The sequence below is a fragment of the Rhineura floridana genome, chromosome 2 (assembly GCF_030035675.1).
Source record: "Rhineura floridana isolate rRhiFlo1 chromosome 2, rRhiFlo1.hap2, whole genome shotgun sequence".
Classification (NCBI taxonomy): domain Eukaryota; kingdom Metazoa; phylum Chordata; class Lepidosauria; order Squamata; family Rhineuridae; genus Rhineura; species Rhineura floridana.
In genome coordinates, this window is record NC_084481.1 from 88,478,997 (window position 1) to 88,497,211 (window position 18,215).

The 18,215-nt window shown below is 42.5% G+C and overlaps 1 protein-coding gene across 4 annotated transcripts in view; it reads right to left on the minus strand.

Moving 5' to 3' along the window:
• LOC133378195 (cytochrome P450 27C1) overlaps positions 1–10,482 on the minus strand; it is a 59,550-nt gene extending 49,068 nt beyond the window's left edge. Inside the window, exon 1 of one of the 4 annotated variants that reach the window (XR_009760912.1) lies at positions 10,044–10,287. Coding sequence is in view for 2 of the 4 variants with exons in the window: in XM_061612976.1 (XP_061468960.1) it covers positions 10,044–10,388 (345 nt within the window). In the remaining 2 variants the exon portion in view is untranslated. Of the gene's footprint in view, positions 1–10,043 lie in introns of all 4 variants that reach the window. The other 3 variants (XM_061612976.1, XM_061612977.1, XM_061612978.1) reach the window with 3 other exon arrangements.
• Between the last annotated feature and the right edge of the window lie 7,733 nt (positions 10,483–18,215).

Here is an 18,215-nt window from a genome sequence, read left to right on the forward strand (position 1 = left end):
ACACTAAAAAAAAGCTCCAAAAACAATTGTGGAATAATGGCACTGTCTATTCTGCAGAATAGTCTCCAGTGGACATCAGGAGTGTCTCAGTTTGTACAAGATAAAAAACAGTGGGAGGTGAAATATATTCTAGCAACATTCTAGGTGTGCTCTATGTTTTTAATTGATTGTGCCCACCTTGCCTTAAATGAAGTGGTTTAACCATAGCAGGCTGAAAACATGCATCTTGGGCAGAACAAGTTTGTTTTTTTCCAACAGCTAGAGTAATTGTTTAAGTAGCAACGTATTGTAATCAGTCTGATTTTACATGAAACTGCCGTTTTAGATTCAACTGTTAATGTGCCCAAAATAGAAATAGAGCATGACCTCCAGTTTGAAACACAAAAGGCTGTCTTCAGCACCATATGACATTGACCAATAAAAAGGCTTTGAAATTAATAAAAATGAATCTGACACAGGTTTCTAGGATGAATAATGAGAGTTATATAGTTTTCTAGGTTAGATTCTTTGTAGAATCAGTAGTAACACAGGAAAGAAGCAAAGTAAGAACACCAACAAACATACAAAAATGTAGTTCTCCATCTTTGGAGATGGCATGTGTTGCCACCACTCACCATATGCTCAGAGGCACATGTTACCAAATTCTTCCAAGCTACACAGCAAGTGGATTGGACTGTGAAAGACCAACCCAAATTGTGTTTGTACATTGACAGATTTGTAGGGCAGTCCAATATCTCAGAGAGGAGGTCAGGTCTCCTACTCCCCATGTGCATTCAGTATAGCTGCCCAATTTCCCTGCTTTTAAAAGTTTGATAGAAATATTTGTTGGGTATAGGTACGTTCTTAAACCGCAAGGTTTTTTGCCTATTAGTGAATAAGAGATATGGGCAGATGATACTATTGTTGTTAGATATGCTATCCCACCATTTGGGGTCAAACTATACATTATGCTTCATGTGCAGCAAGCAGCTACATCTCTTGTTTCTCTTTAATTAATTAGAGTCATGGAGGGGAAATTGTTATTGAGTTTGCAGTGCACAGGGAGAAGTTAAACACACAGACACTACAAAAGCAGGGTGGAAGGCTTAGTAAAAAAGAAAGTTAGTATTGATGCCAATTCTCTCCCCCCCCCAACTCCTGGTCTTCTCCCTAATATTCTGAATGCTTTAAGGCAATGGATAAGTAGGAATGACCAAACACAGGCCAGGGCCTGGGTTCTGTGGCAGTGGTGATGAGCAAATATTATTGGTCTTCAAGCATGGTGTGCACAGCTGAAATTTTCTGGTTAATTTACAAGCTTCTTCTTATGCCTTTAACTCTCTGGTTCTGTGGGATTCTGTTTTGTTCTCTCTCTTATTCAGTATGTATAAGGTAAGACTGAGGAGCAGGACTACAATATTTGGTGAGGTGATTAAAATATGCTGTTGACATCCCCCTTTATCTTTCTTTCTTATCCAACCCAGGAGCTGTATTAGGTCATACACAGCTAGGTCTAGAACTTGGATGTAAGTGACCAGACTGTGATGCGTCCTTCCCTGGCTCTCCCTGTCAGGTTCCTACCTGCTCGTGGTTACTGCCTGTCTCTAGGCACCACCACGAGCAGGTAGGAACCTGACAGGGAGAGCCAGGGAAGGACGCATCACATGTGGTGGCAGCGGTGGGAGAATAACAATACCAGTATTCAGAGTCTCTGGGAATACTAGTATTGGGACGTTACTAGTGGTTGCCTAGCAGGGGGATCTGTTGAGATCTGTGCTAGAGCGGGGAGAGAAATCATAAGAGAGAGCGGTCCGGACTGGTGGAGTCCCTGGTGGTGCCTAGAGACAGGCAGTAACCACGAGCAGGTAGGAACCTGACAGGGAGAGCCAGGGAAGGACGCATCACATGTGGTGGCAGTAGCGGTGGGATACGAACAACAGAGAATCCAGATACGAACCAAAGAGAGTCCCAAAGACACGTGGTGACAAAGGAGACTACGTCACAGGTGTTGGCTGTAGCAGTGAGATACGAATACTAGACAATCCCTAATAGTTGTGTGGCAAACAGAAATAACAAAACAAGATTACTTGTGAGAGTGACTGGCAAAGAGTGTGTGGCAAAGAGTGAGTGAACTCAAACACCATGGCTGAATACATAAAAATGAAAAGAGAGGAGCTGGTGGAGAAGTGCATAACATTCAATTTACCTCACGAGGGTAAAGGGGTAGATGAATTGAGGGTAGCACTTATAGGATTTGCAACTGCCCAGCAAAAACAACCTGTCAGAGAAGAGACCCCAGAAGGATATTTAAGCAATCCCGCTTATATAGAGTACTTGAGAGAGAAGTTGAGGATGGAAGGTGCAGAGAAGGAAAAACAGAGAGAGTTGGAAGCTGAGAGATTGAGGATGGAGGCTGAGGAAAAAGACAAGCAGAGAGAGTTGGAAGCTGAGAGATTGAGGATGGAGGCTGAGGAAAAAGATAAACAGCGGGAGTTGGAAGCTGAGAGATTGAGGATGGAAGGTGCAGAGAAGGAAAAACAGAGGGAGTTGGAAATTGAGAGAATGAGATTGGGGTTTGAGGAGAGGGAGAAGCAACGAGCATTGCATGCTGAATTACAAGTAGAAAAGTTAAAATTTGATAGAGAGAAATTTCACTCTGAGGAGACAAGGAAAGAGAGAGATGGAGCAAAAATAAAAATTACTCCAAAGGACTTTGCTGTCTATGAGCCTGGTCAAGATCCTCAAATTTACCTCAGCACCTTTGAAAAAGCAGCTCAGTTGTGGGGGCTACCTGAAGATAAATACATGCAGTATTTATCAAACCTGATTAAAGGGGAATTGGCTGAGGTATACCAATATTTCCCCTCAGACAAGCCCGTCACCTATGCTGAATTCAAAGAAGCAGTGTTTAAAAGATTCAGACTGGGGCCTGATTATTTTAGAAAGCTTTTCAGAAATTGCCAGATACAGACAGGGAGATTTTTTGTGGAACTGGGAGCAAAGTTGATGGATATATTTGGAAAGTGGATGAGTAGTGCCAAAGCTCAGTCAGTGGAAGAGGTGAAAAGCCTCATGATACTGGATCAATTATACCATCAGTTACCACCAGAAATAAGGCTCCTGGTCAAAGACCGTTCCCCTACATCTGTGCAGGAGGCCGCAGAGATGGCGGATCACTTCGCCTCCAATAGAACTGGCTGGGTGGGGAAAACATCAAGAGAGTTTAAACCCAGACCATATAGTGCTGGCAGAAGGGATGTGGTACCACAGCGAATGAGTCCTCCAGTAAAATCTGAAGGGCACAGGACACCCCAGAGTGGATCTGTGTACCCTAAAAGTGAGGAGAAATTATGCTACAAATGTGGTAGACCAGGGCACCTACGTTTTCAATGTGAGGTTGCCAACCCCAGTAGTAATCCTACTCAGACAAGGGCAGTGAAAACAGAGCCCAAGGCTTTAGAAACAGCGAAAAAGGTTCAGTTTTGCCAGATAAACTGGACAGAAGTAACAGACCTGGATTCAAGTCTGAGAGAGGAAGTGAGTGTACAAGGGGCAACTTATTGGGCATTGCTTGACACTGGTGCCGCTCAGACGTTACTGAGGCCAGATTTAATAAAATCTGAAGAAATATTACCTCAGGAAACAGTGACTATCCAAGGAGTGAGGGGTCAACCAGAGAGTTTGCCTGTGGCCCTAGTGAAAATGGAATGGAGAGGCCGAAAGGGCCAATATAAAGTTGGTATTAATGCCCAGCAACAAGAACCAGTAATACTGGGAAGAGATGTTATGGGGGCACAGGGGAAAATATGTGTAGTGACCAGACAGCAAATTGGCAGAGAAAAAGAAGCCATATTAAGGGGGGCTGAAACAAACAGGGTGGAATCTGTTAACCAGCCTCAGGTCACCATAGCAACCACTAGCAGGCCTGCTGAAGGAGACAAACTGTATCAAGTGGTCTCTGGGGAACAAGCAGATCAATTCAGGGAAGAGCTGCATAAAGATATAAGTTTGAAGCAGATAAAGGAACAAGCCCTGACCCAACAGATTCCTTTCACTGACAAACTGAGGAATCAAGTTGTGTGTGAGAATGGGATTTTATATAGACTGTGGATGCCTGCTGAGAGAAAGGATGAATGTGAACCAGTGAAGCAATTGATAGTACCTAGCAAATACAGAACCAGATTGCTAGAGGTAGCCCACGATGTCCCATGTGCAGGACATCTGGGAATAAAAAAGACCAAGAGGAGATTGGCTGCACATTATTATTGACCAAACATCTCCAAGGATGTAAAACAACATTGTCTATCTTGTGGAATATGCCAAAAGGTGGGAAAGAGTGGAGTAAAGACCAAGGCACCCTTAAAGCCCCTTCCTATAATTGGACAACCCTTTTATAGAGTGGGAATAGATTTGGTGGGCCCTTTTTCCAAACCCACAAGGCATGGCAAGAAATATCTAGTGGTGGTGGTGGATTTTGCCACCAGGTACCCAGACGCAGAAGCACTGAGATCTGTAGAAGCCCCTGTAGTGGCAGAGGCTTTATTAAAAATCTTTATGAGGCTGGGTTTCCCTCATGAAGTGCTGACAGATCAAGGCAGTGTATTCATGGGAGAAGTGATGCAATGTATGTGGAAATGTTGTGGTCTAAAACATCTAAAGACCACTACTTACCATCCCGCCACTAATGGGTTAACAGAGAGATTCAATGGAGTTTTGAAGGGCATGATAAGAAGCTATGTTCAAGATCACCCACAAGACTGGGATGAACGTTTGGGATGCTTCTTATTTGCATACAGAGAAGTCCCTCAGGAGTCAACAGGCTTCTCACCCTTTGAACTCATGTTTACTAGAAAAGTGAGGGGACCTTTGGAACTATTAAAAAATTCATGGGAAGGAACCCTGGGAGAGTACAAAACATCTGTAGTAGATTTTGTATTGGAATTCCGCAATAAATTAACATCAATGATGGAAGTAGTGAAAGAGAATTTGAGTCATGCACAGGAGAAGCAAAGTTACTGGTATGACAGAACAGCCAGGGAACGTGTGTATGATGTGGGAGATATGGTTATGGCGTTCATACCCAGGAAACATGACAAATTACAGGCTAACTGGGAAGGACCATATACCATCAGAGAAAGGCTTGACACAGTGACGTATGTAATCACCACAGACCAATTAAACAAAAGCAAAGTGGTTCATGTAAATATGTTAAAGCCTTACCATACCAGGGATGAAAGGTGTTGCAAGTTACCTTATTCCCTGAGGGAAGTGGGCCTGAACTTCCAGATTTGGTACAGGAAAGCAAAGACAAAGGAGGGGTAGATCAAGTGGAATGGTCAGAGGAGGTGAAGGAGGAAGTAAAAGAGGAGATTCTGAGAGTTTTAAAAACCTATAGGAATCTCTTTAGCAACAAACCTGGCCGAACCAGTATAGTTATACATTCCATTGATACTGGAGATCATGCCCCAATCAGATCTGTTCCGTACCGTGTGAATGGGAAAGTTTTGAATGAGATCAAAAAGGAGGAGGAAGAGATGCTGGAATTAGGAGTGATCAGGGAATCCATCAGTTCCTGGGCCTCAAGTATTGTCCTGGTTCCGAAAAAAGATGGGACGACAAGGTTTTGCATTGATTATCGGCTAATCAACAAAATTACTGTCCCAGATGCGTATCCTATGCCTAGGGTAGACGCTATGTTAGAGTTATTGGGGGCAGCAACCATTATCTCTACACTAGATCTCTGTAAAGGATTTTGGCAAATGGAACTAGACGAGCAATCCAGAGCCAAAACTGCCTTCAGTACACCAGATGGGTTATATGAGTTTGTGACCTTACCCATGGGACTAAGGAACTCACCAAGTTCGTTTCAGAGGCTAATCAATACTGTGTTGCGAGGCATGTCAGATTTTGCAGTGGCCTATATCGATGATGTGGCCATTTTTAGCAAGTCGGTGCCTGAGCATGTCCAACACCTGACAACAGTATTGGAGGCCTTAAGAAAAGCAGGCCTCACAATAAAAGCTAAGAAATGCCAGTTTGGACTAAAGGAAGTAATCTATTTAGGACATAAGGTGGAGAGTGGGAAAATCACCCCCTTATGGAGCAAGGTGGAGGCAATACAAGCGTGGCCGATCCCCTTAACCAAAAAACAAGTAAGGGCATTTCTGGGTGTGGCTGGTTTTTATAGGAAGTTTGTGAGAAATTTTGGGGAAATAGCAACCCCCTTGCATGAATTGACCAAGAAGAAGTGTTCTGAGCGTGTGGTATGGACGGATGAATGTCAGAAGGCTTTTGATCTGCTGAAGCAAGCCTTGTGCCAAGGATCCATATTAATAGCACCAGACTATGAGCAACCATTCATCGTGGCTACAGATGCGTCAGACCTCGCGCTGGGAGTCATCTTGCTGCAGGAGAGAGAAGGCACCAGACATCCAGTGGCGTACCTGAGTCGCAAGCTGACGCCGAGGGAGAAAAACTATTTGTCGGTCCAGAAGAAGTGTCTAGCGGTCGTGTGGGGACTGAACAAGTTGCGCCCATACGTGTGGGGATGAAGATTCACAGTGACTACGGATCATCGGGCCTTGTTATGGTTGCAGACTATGAAAAACCATAACACTATGTTGCAGAGGTGGTCCTGGGCCCTACAGGACTATCAAGTGGACTTCCAGTTCATCAAAGGCAAGGACAATGTACTGGCCGATGGGCTTTCCAGGCAAGTGGCTGGGACTGCAGTGACGTGACCAGACAGAGGAACAAAGAAAGACATTTTCCCCATAGAGACTTTTATTTGTTAACGCGACGTATAAATCCTGGAACAGGAATAATACTCTGCAGTTGTTTAAGGGGGGGGGGAAACGTGATGTTCCTATATATTAGTGTATATATAGTAAGTGCTGGTTGGTTAGAGTATACATGGTAAGTAGTGAAAGAGGAGGGGGAGTGAATGGGCAATAGAATGCTTGATGATTGGCTGAATGTTTAAAATGGCTGACAGTATAAATGAAAGGATGACAGGTAAATCTGGGGGAATGTGAGGTGGTGAATTGTGGGATCTGGGGGGAGAAGAGAAAGAGTGGATTGCTTGGTGGGGTTTAGAGAGTTGTTTACCAGGAGGGAGGTGGAGTTCGGATTAGTATTGAGTAAAACCATATGCTTATGTGCCTTAAGAAGAAATCTTGTTAATCTTGTTAGCTTTGTTATCTGTAATAAATACTTAATTTGGTTTACCAAAGGCCTGATCCTTGGCTGGGGTTTCACAGACCAGAAGGGAGGGTAAGGTAATGACCAAGGCTGAAGGGGAACTGTAACAAATGGTGGCAGCGGTGAAGAGAATAACAATACCAGTATTCGGAGTCTCTGGGAATACTAGTATTGGGACGTTACTGGTGGTTGCCTAGCAGGGGGATCTGTTGAGATCTGTGCTAGAGCGGGGAGAGAAATCATAAGAAAGAGCGGTCCGGACTGGTGGAGTCCCTGGTGGTGCCTAGTGACAGGCAGTAACCACGAGCAGGTAGGAACCTGACAGGGAGAGCCAGGGAAGGACGCATCACACTGACAAACTAAATCCAGAAAATACTGGGGAGATACTCTTAGCATGCCTTGTGACCTGTCAGGTTGGCAATTTGAAATGTGTGCATTTGTAATAACTTTTGACTACTTAGCCCACGAGCCAGTTTTATGGTCTTGTTACTTACATAAAGACTTAAACTCAGGGCCAGACTCAGGTAAAACAGACTTTCCCTCCATTGCCCAGTAAGGGCATTAAAATCAAATAAATGGAAGCTGGTTAGTCTTGCCATGGCCTAATAATTATTGGTTTGTGATGATACGAAGGCTGGCTTTTTCACTGCTGGCCCCAGTATTAGGGAATACAGTCCCTGCTCAAATAGAAGAGGCCTCATCTGCCCTGCCATTCCACCAGCTTTTGAAGAAGCACCCATTTACACAGCCATTCCCTTGATCTCTTGACCTGAGTCTGCTGTTTAGTCATTGTGTTCTTTTTAATGAGATTGTTTTATTGTGTATTTTGATTATGGATGTTTATGTTTTAATTCTTATGCATTTGTCTTTTATACTTGTAAATCATTCAAAAGCATATTTTAACATTGTGGCATATTAATGAATTAATAATACAATCTTGTGATGCATTTCATGTGATGTTGAATTCAAGGTCATGGTTTTGACTAACAAAAGCTTGCTTGGGATCTACATTTTTAAGCCTATCTTGCCTATCTCACTATGACTATCAAGACCCACTGAGAGCACCATCTTAACTATACCATCTGCATATCATACTTCATTATCTAGTGGATATGAAAGGACCTCTCAGTGGCTACCTGAAAACTACTCACTCTAGTGTTTGCACTGAGTATTTCTAAAGCAATTTAGACTAGCATTTGATGATCAAGTTAGTAACAACCTTGTAAATGGGTGTGCATCTGTAACCTTTTTACACCTTTTTGAACTTGCTGCCCTCCACCTTCAGGCGAAAATAAAGCAAGCAGTCCCACACGTAGAGCAAAACAATTGGTCCCTGTGATGAAAGGTTTAGCAAGCAGCTGTAAAACGTCTGTGCTGTCAAGTGTCTGCAGAAGTGTGGATGGCAAATGGACCAAGTCCTTGGGGTGTGCAAATGTGTTTTGTGTAGTGTGAAAACACTCTTGTTCCATAGCAAACATCCTGTTATGTGCTGGGGGAGGGACGGTCCATAGAACCAGATGTGGATAAATTAGTAGTCCAGGGGGTTGGAATCTCAGTTGCCTCCCTTAAAATTCACCCTGCCCCCACCCTTAGTGGAAAGCAGACAACTGTCTCCCCACCACTATCACTATAATGTCACGTGGGGCTCGTTTCCTCACCAGCCTATGGGGAGTCAGGAGAAAGAGGGAAGGGAGAAGATAGTTCTCTGAAGTGGGGCATTCGGGGAATAGCGCTGGTTCCCCCTCCCCCCGCTCCTTTAGAAGCGCGGTGTGGAAAGGACGAGACGTTGTTGGCACTTTGGCACCCTCAGAACGTCAAGGAAGGGGCACGAGGAGCGGCGCTCGCCTCTACCTTTTGCGCTCTCTTTAAATGGAGAAGGAGGGAGGGAAGGAAGCCTGCTGGAAAACGGGACTGTTTCCAAGCGCCCGCCTCCTACTGAGGAGGTAGTTGTGTAACTTTTTAGCCGGCGGCTCCTGCTGCCGCTGCTCTTCCTCTCTACCCATTCAAACCAAGGAACCCAAGCATACCAACTGGAACTTGCATATATGTGCATACTAAACGTCCTCCAGGAACATGTATGAGCGAAGGGGACAAAATGGTCTCTCATTATGAGAGCTGAGGAGAAAGATGCGGATTGAAATCCGGTGAAAACGGCCTCTCGTCAGTCCTGAGGGCAAGATCAGTAGTCTCACGCGCGCACACGGACACAGCCGCTCTCCCACTACAGCTAGACAGGCCAGGGGAAAATAGCTTGGTCACGTTTTTAAACTCTCATAACCCAAGCCTCAAACTCAGACATTTCCGACCGCAACATCTTATTTAGGTCTGTGCAAATGTTCTGAGGGAACTTAAAAAAATAATCAGTAAGGCATACCTCGAAGTCATTCTTCAGGCTTTAAAACTATTTAAATATTAGCTAATTATCTTCCCCCGCTTTTCCATCTATTTTCTGGTTCGTTGATAGTAATAAGAAATGCTTTAAAAACAAACGACTCCCCCTTCCACCACACTTCTTACAAAATTATCTTTTCATAATGTGTATTGTATACTCAACCGGAATCTAAAAAGAGCATAGGGTTAATACACAATTGCTAAGATCTCTGCAAAATAAAACAGAACCAATTTCATTTTCTGAAGAGTGAAAAAAAATCGTAACTGCATTCATTTCTTCACAATCGGAGGACAAGAAAGCTCTGCGGTGGTTGGGGGGGGGGATCTGCTGATTCTTCCTGTACCATAAACTCTGGCGTTAAGTTGACGGCGTTACAGACTTGTGGCACTCTCTTTTGGTGCCTAAGTTGTCAAGAGAGACCGACGAACTCCTGCAATAAATCCCCACCGTGATTACTTCCACTAAATGATACCTGGATTTCATGAATGCGGCTAAAACCGTCCTTCCAGAAAAACTCGACCAGATTGGAGAAGGTCTTGGGTCCTGGCATTTCTTTCAGGCTTTTCACTCTTTGGTGACTTGGATGCTGGCTGAGTTTGAGGAGCCCCCTGGCTCCCTCGGAAGCTGCCACCATCTCCTCCTCCTCTTTGTCCTCTGCTGTTGCAGCTGCATTATTCCGCTCATCCTGGGACGTGCTGCCAGAAAGTTTGGGCAGCTGGTGGAACATGCTGACAAAAATCACACCATAAACGCAACTCCTTTGAGGCTCAAGCACCTGTTTGCAATCCATTTTCAAGACCTTGGCGAGGAGAGACATTTTCTCTAAAGTTGAAGAAAACTTCTGTTACACTTCAGGGACTGCCTTTCATTTAGACCAAAGCTTCTCCGTTTGATTTCTAGTCAAGCAGTGCTTCTCGAAACTCTTGCTGCCTGAGCATCAGTTTACACGCAGACCATTATTAAAGACTCCCTCCCCTGAGGCTGGAAAAGGCGGGGTGGTCTGAGATGAGACTTAACGAGAAGGAGGCGGCGATGTATTCTGTTTCATTTGGGTCAGATAAATGCCCCACATAAGTATATGATCCTAAACTACCAATATGTACATTCCTTCCTACTGTTTTGACAAAAGGGATTTTGCTATTTTGCATCTATTTCTCGCGGTTGGCTTCGTTACCCTGTGTCAGCTAATGCTCAACTCTATTGCTAAGCTGCACAAAGAATGCCACTCAGTGTGCAGCAGAATAACAAGAGAAAAGGGGCACCCCAACTTATTCTGTAACCATATACTGAATACTGAAAACATATTTTAAACTGTAGAAATGATGCATTTTTGCTAATATCTTCTCCAGTTCTAGTAGTCAGAGTGTACATGTGTGTCCTCTGCCTTTATGTGTATTGCTAAAATACTGTAGTTATTATTCCTTACCCAGTTAGAGTTGCTTTACATCAGTCCTTGTAGTGCATAACACTCTTGCTCCACAGTATCCATACCTACAATTCTGATTTGTTTTAATCAAAAATTTAAACTATACTTTAATATTATCTTTTAGGACTTTCAAAAAGTTAAAACAAAAAACCTCCAAAAATTTATTAGCATCAGTTAACTTGTAGTTCTGTGATAATCCTCAATTTTCTTCTGGTTTACCCAAACATAGCCTGTTTTAGACTCCTTGTAAGCTTTTCCCTTGCCTCCCCCGCCCCACTATATAAGTTTTATGTAAAGTAACAATAAAATTTAATTTTCGGTAGGATTATCAATATACTAGCATCAGTATTTCATCCTTCAGTTAAACCAGTATTACTAACAGTAGCATAGTGGCAAATTCAGAAGTGCAAGGTCCCTTCATGATAGTCACAGCCATGTCCCTCCCCCACTATTTTGCTGCTGGGCTGAGAATGAGATCCTTGTTAATGCCTTCTCTCACAACAACAGATGTCCCTAGGAGCCAATCAGCATGAAAGGGGAGAGTGATAATTACCAAGAAGAGTCTTCGGAGTGGCTGACTCACCTCCTTTCACTCTGATTGGCTACAATCAGCAGGAAAGAACAAGAAAACATATTAGAAGCCTCTTCTCAGTGACTAACATACACCTTTTTCATACTGATTGGCCTGTAGGATGCTGGAGACCCTGCTCCCAAAAAAGTAAGGGGTCTAAGACACACACACCCTGAGACCCTGGACAATTACAGATCTGATCACTAATAACATTCCACAAGTAATACTAATGCTTTTTAATCTAGACTCTAGAATGCAATATACCTGTAGGAGAGAAAGCAATAAAGAGCCAGCTTTAAATCAACTGTATATTCTAATCAATGTTGTATTTTACATTGAAATTTCAGATCGGGGTAGTATCCAAGTAAGTCCCACTGAAACCCACTGAAACAGAGTTCAGTTAGTTATGACTAGTGTAAATCCATTTATTTCAACAAGACTATTCTGAGTATGACTTAGTCAAAATCATCCCGGGAATAGCAGAAACTGATTTAAGCATCACTGGTGAAACTAGTTTATGACACTATCTCTTAGGCCAAGCAAAATAGCTATCCACTATTGCTGGTGGAGAATTATAAAGCGATATCACTGGCAATGATCTAATCCATGATTTAGAGGTACAGGATATAATCCTATACTTCTGTAAAGCTGCTTTTCTTGAGTTAGGTGCTCTAGTGCCGGGATCACAGCTAATAATAAATTAGAGACTTTCTGAGAGCTGGACTGGAGCCTTGTTTCTAAACTGCCATCTGTCTTTTTCAGAGCCTAATAAGTATCAAACCCTATCATCCTATTATTCTGCTTTAGCCATGTTAAAGGTAAAGGTGTCCCTGCACTTGTAGTGCGAGTCGTTTCCGACTCTTAGGGTGACGTCGTGCGACATTTACTAGACTGACCGCATATATGGGGTGGGGTTGCCAGTTCCTCCCCCGGCCTTTCTTAACCCCCCAGCATATGCCGGGTACTCATTTTACCGACCACAGATGGATGAAAGGCTGAGTGGACCTCAATGCCTTTTACCGGAGATTCGACGTCCTCCTTCCGTTGGAATCGAACTCTGGCCATGAGCAGAGCTTCGGCTGCATTACCGCTGCTTACCACTCTGCGCCACGGAGGCCATGTTAGAACATCCATTAAAGTGGGATTCTATGGCTGGTAAGCAGAGTGGAGCTGCTGAATTATGCCTTATTTGCCAGACAGATCCACAAGAACAAAAATGCCTTGTTGAATTAGACCAGGCTCTGTCTAGATCACCATTCTGTCTTAAACTGTGGCCAGCCCTGAAAGCTCAAAACAGGGCATGAGGCTTCAGTGGTGGGGAACCTTTTTCAACCCATGGGGCTGAACTGAACTATTCTCTCATGAATTGTCTTCTGGCAGCTACATGCCAGTGGTGGGTGGGGCCAGAGTTATAAGTGGGCAAAACGATAGATATGACTTTGTACAGTAGGCTACATTCCAGCCATGCAAAAGTCAGAGGTTTATATACATGCCATCTCTCCACCTAGGTAAGCTAGAGGCATTACCGCTGTTCAAGGACACATTCTAGCCAGGCAAAAGCACTCAAGGAAGGTATGGAGCCAGCACAGTGAGGGGTAAAGTCTAGGGGACATGGCCTAGGGAGAGTCTCACAGGCTGGACAGAAAGGCCTGGAGGGTCATATTCAGCCCCCATGGCTGAGGTTCACCCCTTGCTTTACAGAGTACAGCACAGGGTTGTAAATATAGTAGGTCCCAAAAGCCATTGAATTCCCATGTATATGTAGTATTGCTGTCACCTCTGGCACTATTTCCACCAGCATCATGATTGCACAAGTGATCTCACATATCATTGCTACTCTGCAAGTTTTGCTTTGCATGCCTTCAGTCAAAAACTTATGTTTTCTGATATTGCTCAAAGTCTGTTATGTTATTATAATTTGTAGAAAATACATAAAATCAATTTGACAATTTAACATGTTCGAAGTCTATAAATTGCCAAGTGAGTACTTTGTGAATGGTGTTGCCTTGAGATCAACCTGACACCTATTGTTCTTTTGAGGTTCACTGAAGAGGTCTGCAATCTTGTAGTCTGAAACTCCAAGCAACTATTAATACTGAGTCATCTGTAACCATGTCTATCATTTACCACATGCCTACAGCAAAGATTATAAATATGAAAAAGATAAATTCAGAGGGCCCTCACATAATGCATATGTATGCTTTTGTCTTGCACAAATATTGTGTTCATCCAGCTCACATTCCCTGTTCTCAGTCTCACACTATACATGAAATAACTTAAATGAGGAGTTTAGATCAATAGCACATTTCCAGGAACCTGCAGTAGGGCACTATCAACATCTCTTGGTTGGGAGGGAGAACACAATGGTTTAGCTAGGGAGAAGGATAAAAAAATAGTAACACTAGGTAGAGGTTTAAAGACTATTGAAAAGGGAGAAATATGACTGTTGGAGGATGGTGCTGAGAAAGGCAAGGGATGAGGAAACCTGTTTATCTTGAGGCTTTTGACCATATGTAGATTTCGGATTAGGACATGTGGCCACCACTTTTGCAGACCATCTTTGTAAAAGCTTTTCCCCTCTTGCACTGAGTTCCAGTAGCCCCACTGGTGTTGGAACTTATAACTATCTCAGTTTCTTTTATTGAAATATAGTACAGTACATTCTCTACACATGTTATACACTCTATTTGAATTTCAGGCTCTCAAGACTGCTTTTAAGAATTTAAATTCCTACATCTGCATCCACTAATTCCCATAACCTTATATTAAAATTGTGCATTTTTCTCCCTTAATTAAAAGGGAAGTCAAAGGACCAGATGTCATTTTGACTTGACTGCTGAGTTCATTTGACACATTCTCTCTAGGAGGTAGTTGACAAATCTGTATACAGCAGATCTAATTAAACTGAAAGTTACACAGCTGTCAGAAAAAAGGCACAAAGACAAACATGAAGAATGACTGTCACTATGAGTCAGGCTAACATTTTCAAGTAAAACACAGTGAACTTTTTCCCTCTTTCATTTTGGTCAATAGTGAGAAACTGGAATATAATCAGTCTTCACAAAATAAAAGCTTGCAATAACAATTGCCAAACTTAAAAAAAATCGTTTGATAACTGGCAAGTTCAAAGAGTAAGAAACAAAATCACCAAAGCTGTCCAGCAATCATTACTCAGTCACAACTCCTATTGATTTCAAAGAGTTCTGCTTGAAGAGTGACTGAAGGAGTGAGACCTAAAATGAGATACTATTGTGTGGTTAAAGAGAAAGAAGATATCCTTCTTCCAGGATTTATCTCTAAATACGAATCCTTGGGAGGTTAAAGGATTTATTAACTAGTATGGGTGTACACATTGCTGTGGTTTAATTATATCCTGGTCACTGCTGAAAGTCGTCCAACAAATTATAATAGACCTAAACATGTACAGTTCTTTCTGTATCTCCCGACAGGGCTTTGTTTCCAGTCTCCTGATCATCCTTGTTGCCATCCTCTGAATCTGTTCCAGTTTCTCTGCATCCTTCTTAAAGTGTGGCTTCTAGAACTGGACGTAGTATTCAAGTTGAGGCCTAACCAATGCCAAATAGAAAGAAACTAGTACTTCATGTAATTTGGAAACTAAACATCAGTTAATGCAGCCTAAAATATTTGCCTTTTTTGCAGCCACATCGCACTGGTGACTCATATTCAGCTTGTGATCAACAATAATTCCAAGATCCTTCTTGTAAGTAGTATTGCTGAGCCAAGTATCTTCCATCTTATAATTGTGCACTTAGGTTCTTTTTCCTAAATGTAGAACTTTGAACCTATCCCTGTTAAATTTCATTCTGTTGTTTTCAGCCCAATGCTCTAGCCCATCAAGATCACTTTGAATTTTGTTTCTGTCTTCCAGGATATTAGCTGTCCCTCTCAATTTTGTATCATCTGCAAATTTGATAAGCATTTCTTGCACTTCATCATTCAAGTCATTAATAAAAATTTTGAAGAGCACTGAGCCCCAGGACCGAGCTCTGCAGTACCCTGCTCATTACCTCCCCCCATCTGGAGAAGGGACCATAGATGAGCACTCTTTGAGTACAATTCTGTAGCCAACTGTGAATCCATCTGATAGTTGTTCCATCCAGCTCACATTTAGCTAGCTTGCTAATCAGAATATAATGGGGCACTTTGTCAAAAGCTTTGCTGGTCAATATGTATTATGTCCACAGCATTCCCACAGTCTACCAGGGAGGTTACCCAATCAAAAAATGAGATACAATTAAGTCTGGCAGGATTGTTCTTGGCAAATCCATGTTGACTTCTAGTAATCACTGCATTGTTTTCAAGGTGCTTATGGATTGACCGCTTTATAATCTGCTCCAGAATTTTCCCAGGGACTGATGTCAGGCTGACTGATCTGTAGCTCCCAGGTACCTCCCTTTGGTCCTTTTTGAAGATAGTGACAACATTAGCCTTCCTCCAGTCATCAGGCATTTCATTCATCCTTTGCGATTTCGCAAAGATAATAGACAGTGGTTCTGAGAGTTCTTCAGCCAGTTTCTTCATTACACTAGGATGCAGCTCATCGGGCCCTGGAGATTTGAACTTGTTCAAAGTAATTAGGTATTCCTTGAGCATTTGTCTATCAGTCTCAAGCTGCAATCCTGGCCCTTCAACTTGTACTTCACATTTGCCAGAAGGATCATAGACCCTCTTTTGGGAAAAGATTGAGTCAAAGTAGGAACTGAGCACTTCTGCCTTTTCTTTGTCATATGTTTGTTTGTTTGTTTATTTATTTATTCCCTGCCTTTTGGCCAAAGGCCCTCAAGGCAGCTTACAAAGAAAAATAAACACAAGTATAAGAATACATCAATGAAAACAATACAATTTACAAAAATTAAACTAAATAACAAATAACATTATTAAGAAAAAAATGTTGCCATTGTGCCATTCTCATTGAGTAGCTGAACCACCATTTCTTTTCTCTGTCTTTTACTTTGGATGTACGTGAAGAAAGCTTTTTTGTTGCTTTTAACATCCCTCGCTAACCTGAGCTCATTCTCAGCTTTAGCTTTTCTGACGCCATTCCTGAAATTCTGTGCTACCTGTCTGTATTCTTCCTTTGAGGCCTGGCTTTCCTTCCACTTCCTATGTGTGTCCTTTTTTGTTTTCAGGTCATCTCTAAGCTTTTGTGGAGCCACATTGGCTTCTTCTGCTATCTTCCACCTTTTTTCCTTGTTAGAATTGTTTGCAACTGTGCCTTTAGAATTTCCTTTTTCAGAAACTCACATCTTGGGCTCCTTTTCTCATTAGGGTCGCCATGGAACCTTACTTATAATTGTTCTGAGTTTATTAACATTTGCTTTTCTGAAGTCCAGGGTACACACATGACTACACTCAACTATTGCTTGCTTTAAAATCAAGAGCTCAAGTATAACATGATCACTTTCCCCCAGAGTTCCATTAACGAACACTTCATCCACTATGTCATCTCTATGGTTAGAATCATGTCAAGGAATAATTGATTCTTTAGTTCCTTCTTCCACTTTCTGTAGGACAAAGTTATCAGCAACACAAATCAGGAATTCCAAGGGGCTGTGTTTGGCAGAGTAATTCAAGTCCCCCATTACTACACATCATGCCTCCTTGAAACATTGGCTATTTGTTTTTCAAAAGTTTCATCCTCGTCTTCTCCTTGATTGGGTGATTGGTAGTAGACTTCAACCACCATGTTCCTTTTATTTCTTGCCCCATTAATTTTAATCCAGATACTCTCAATGGGGCTACCAAGCTCATCCTCCTGTATTTTTGTGCAGGGCTATATATTTTTAACATAAAGTGTGACTCTGCCTGTCTTTCTATTCCTTCTGTGGTTTTTGAACAAGTTTTATCCTTCAGTTGCTGTATTCCAGTAAAGGGAGTCATCCCACCAAGTTTCACTTATACCTATCATGTCATATTTACCTTCTCGTGTTAAGTTCAAGTTCATCTTGTTTGTTTCCCATACTCTGGCCATAAGTATACAGAAATCAAAGACCATGTGATTTATGGTCTGGCTTCCTTCCTACATTTTTATAAAGTCTATTATTGAGCCCCAATAGAGCTGTCCTCACAGTTCCTGTTACTGTGCACAAGCCTTCATCAATTGTTACCTCCAAGTTTACATCTCCCTTCCCCTTAGGATTCAGTTTAAAGCCCTGCTGATGAAGTCCATGTTGAGGCCAAACACATTCTTCCCAGTCCTTGAGAGATGCAGCCCATCACTTTCCAGCAATCCTTGTTCCAGGAAGTGTAGCCCATGATCCTAGAATCCAAATATCTCATGTTGGCACCACCTTTGTAGCCAGTCATTCACTTGGAGTATTTTTCATTACGTTTCTATTGGAAGGATGGATGAGAAAACTATCTGAGTCCCAAAGTCCTTGAGTTTCCTTCCCAGACCTGCAAAGTCTGCCATGATTTCTTTGTAGATTTGCTTGGCAGTATCATTTGTTCCACATGGATGAGAAGAAAGGGATATGTGTCAGTGGGCTTTATGAATGTTGGCAACCAATCAGTCACATCTCTAATCTGTCCTCCAGGGAGACAGCATACCTGGTGAGTCCATGGGTCTTCTCAGCATACTTGGGTTTCAATCCCACGAAGCACAGAGTCTCCCACTCCTCCTCCTC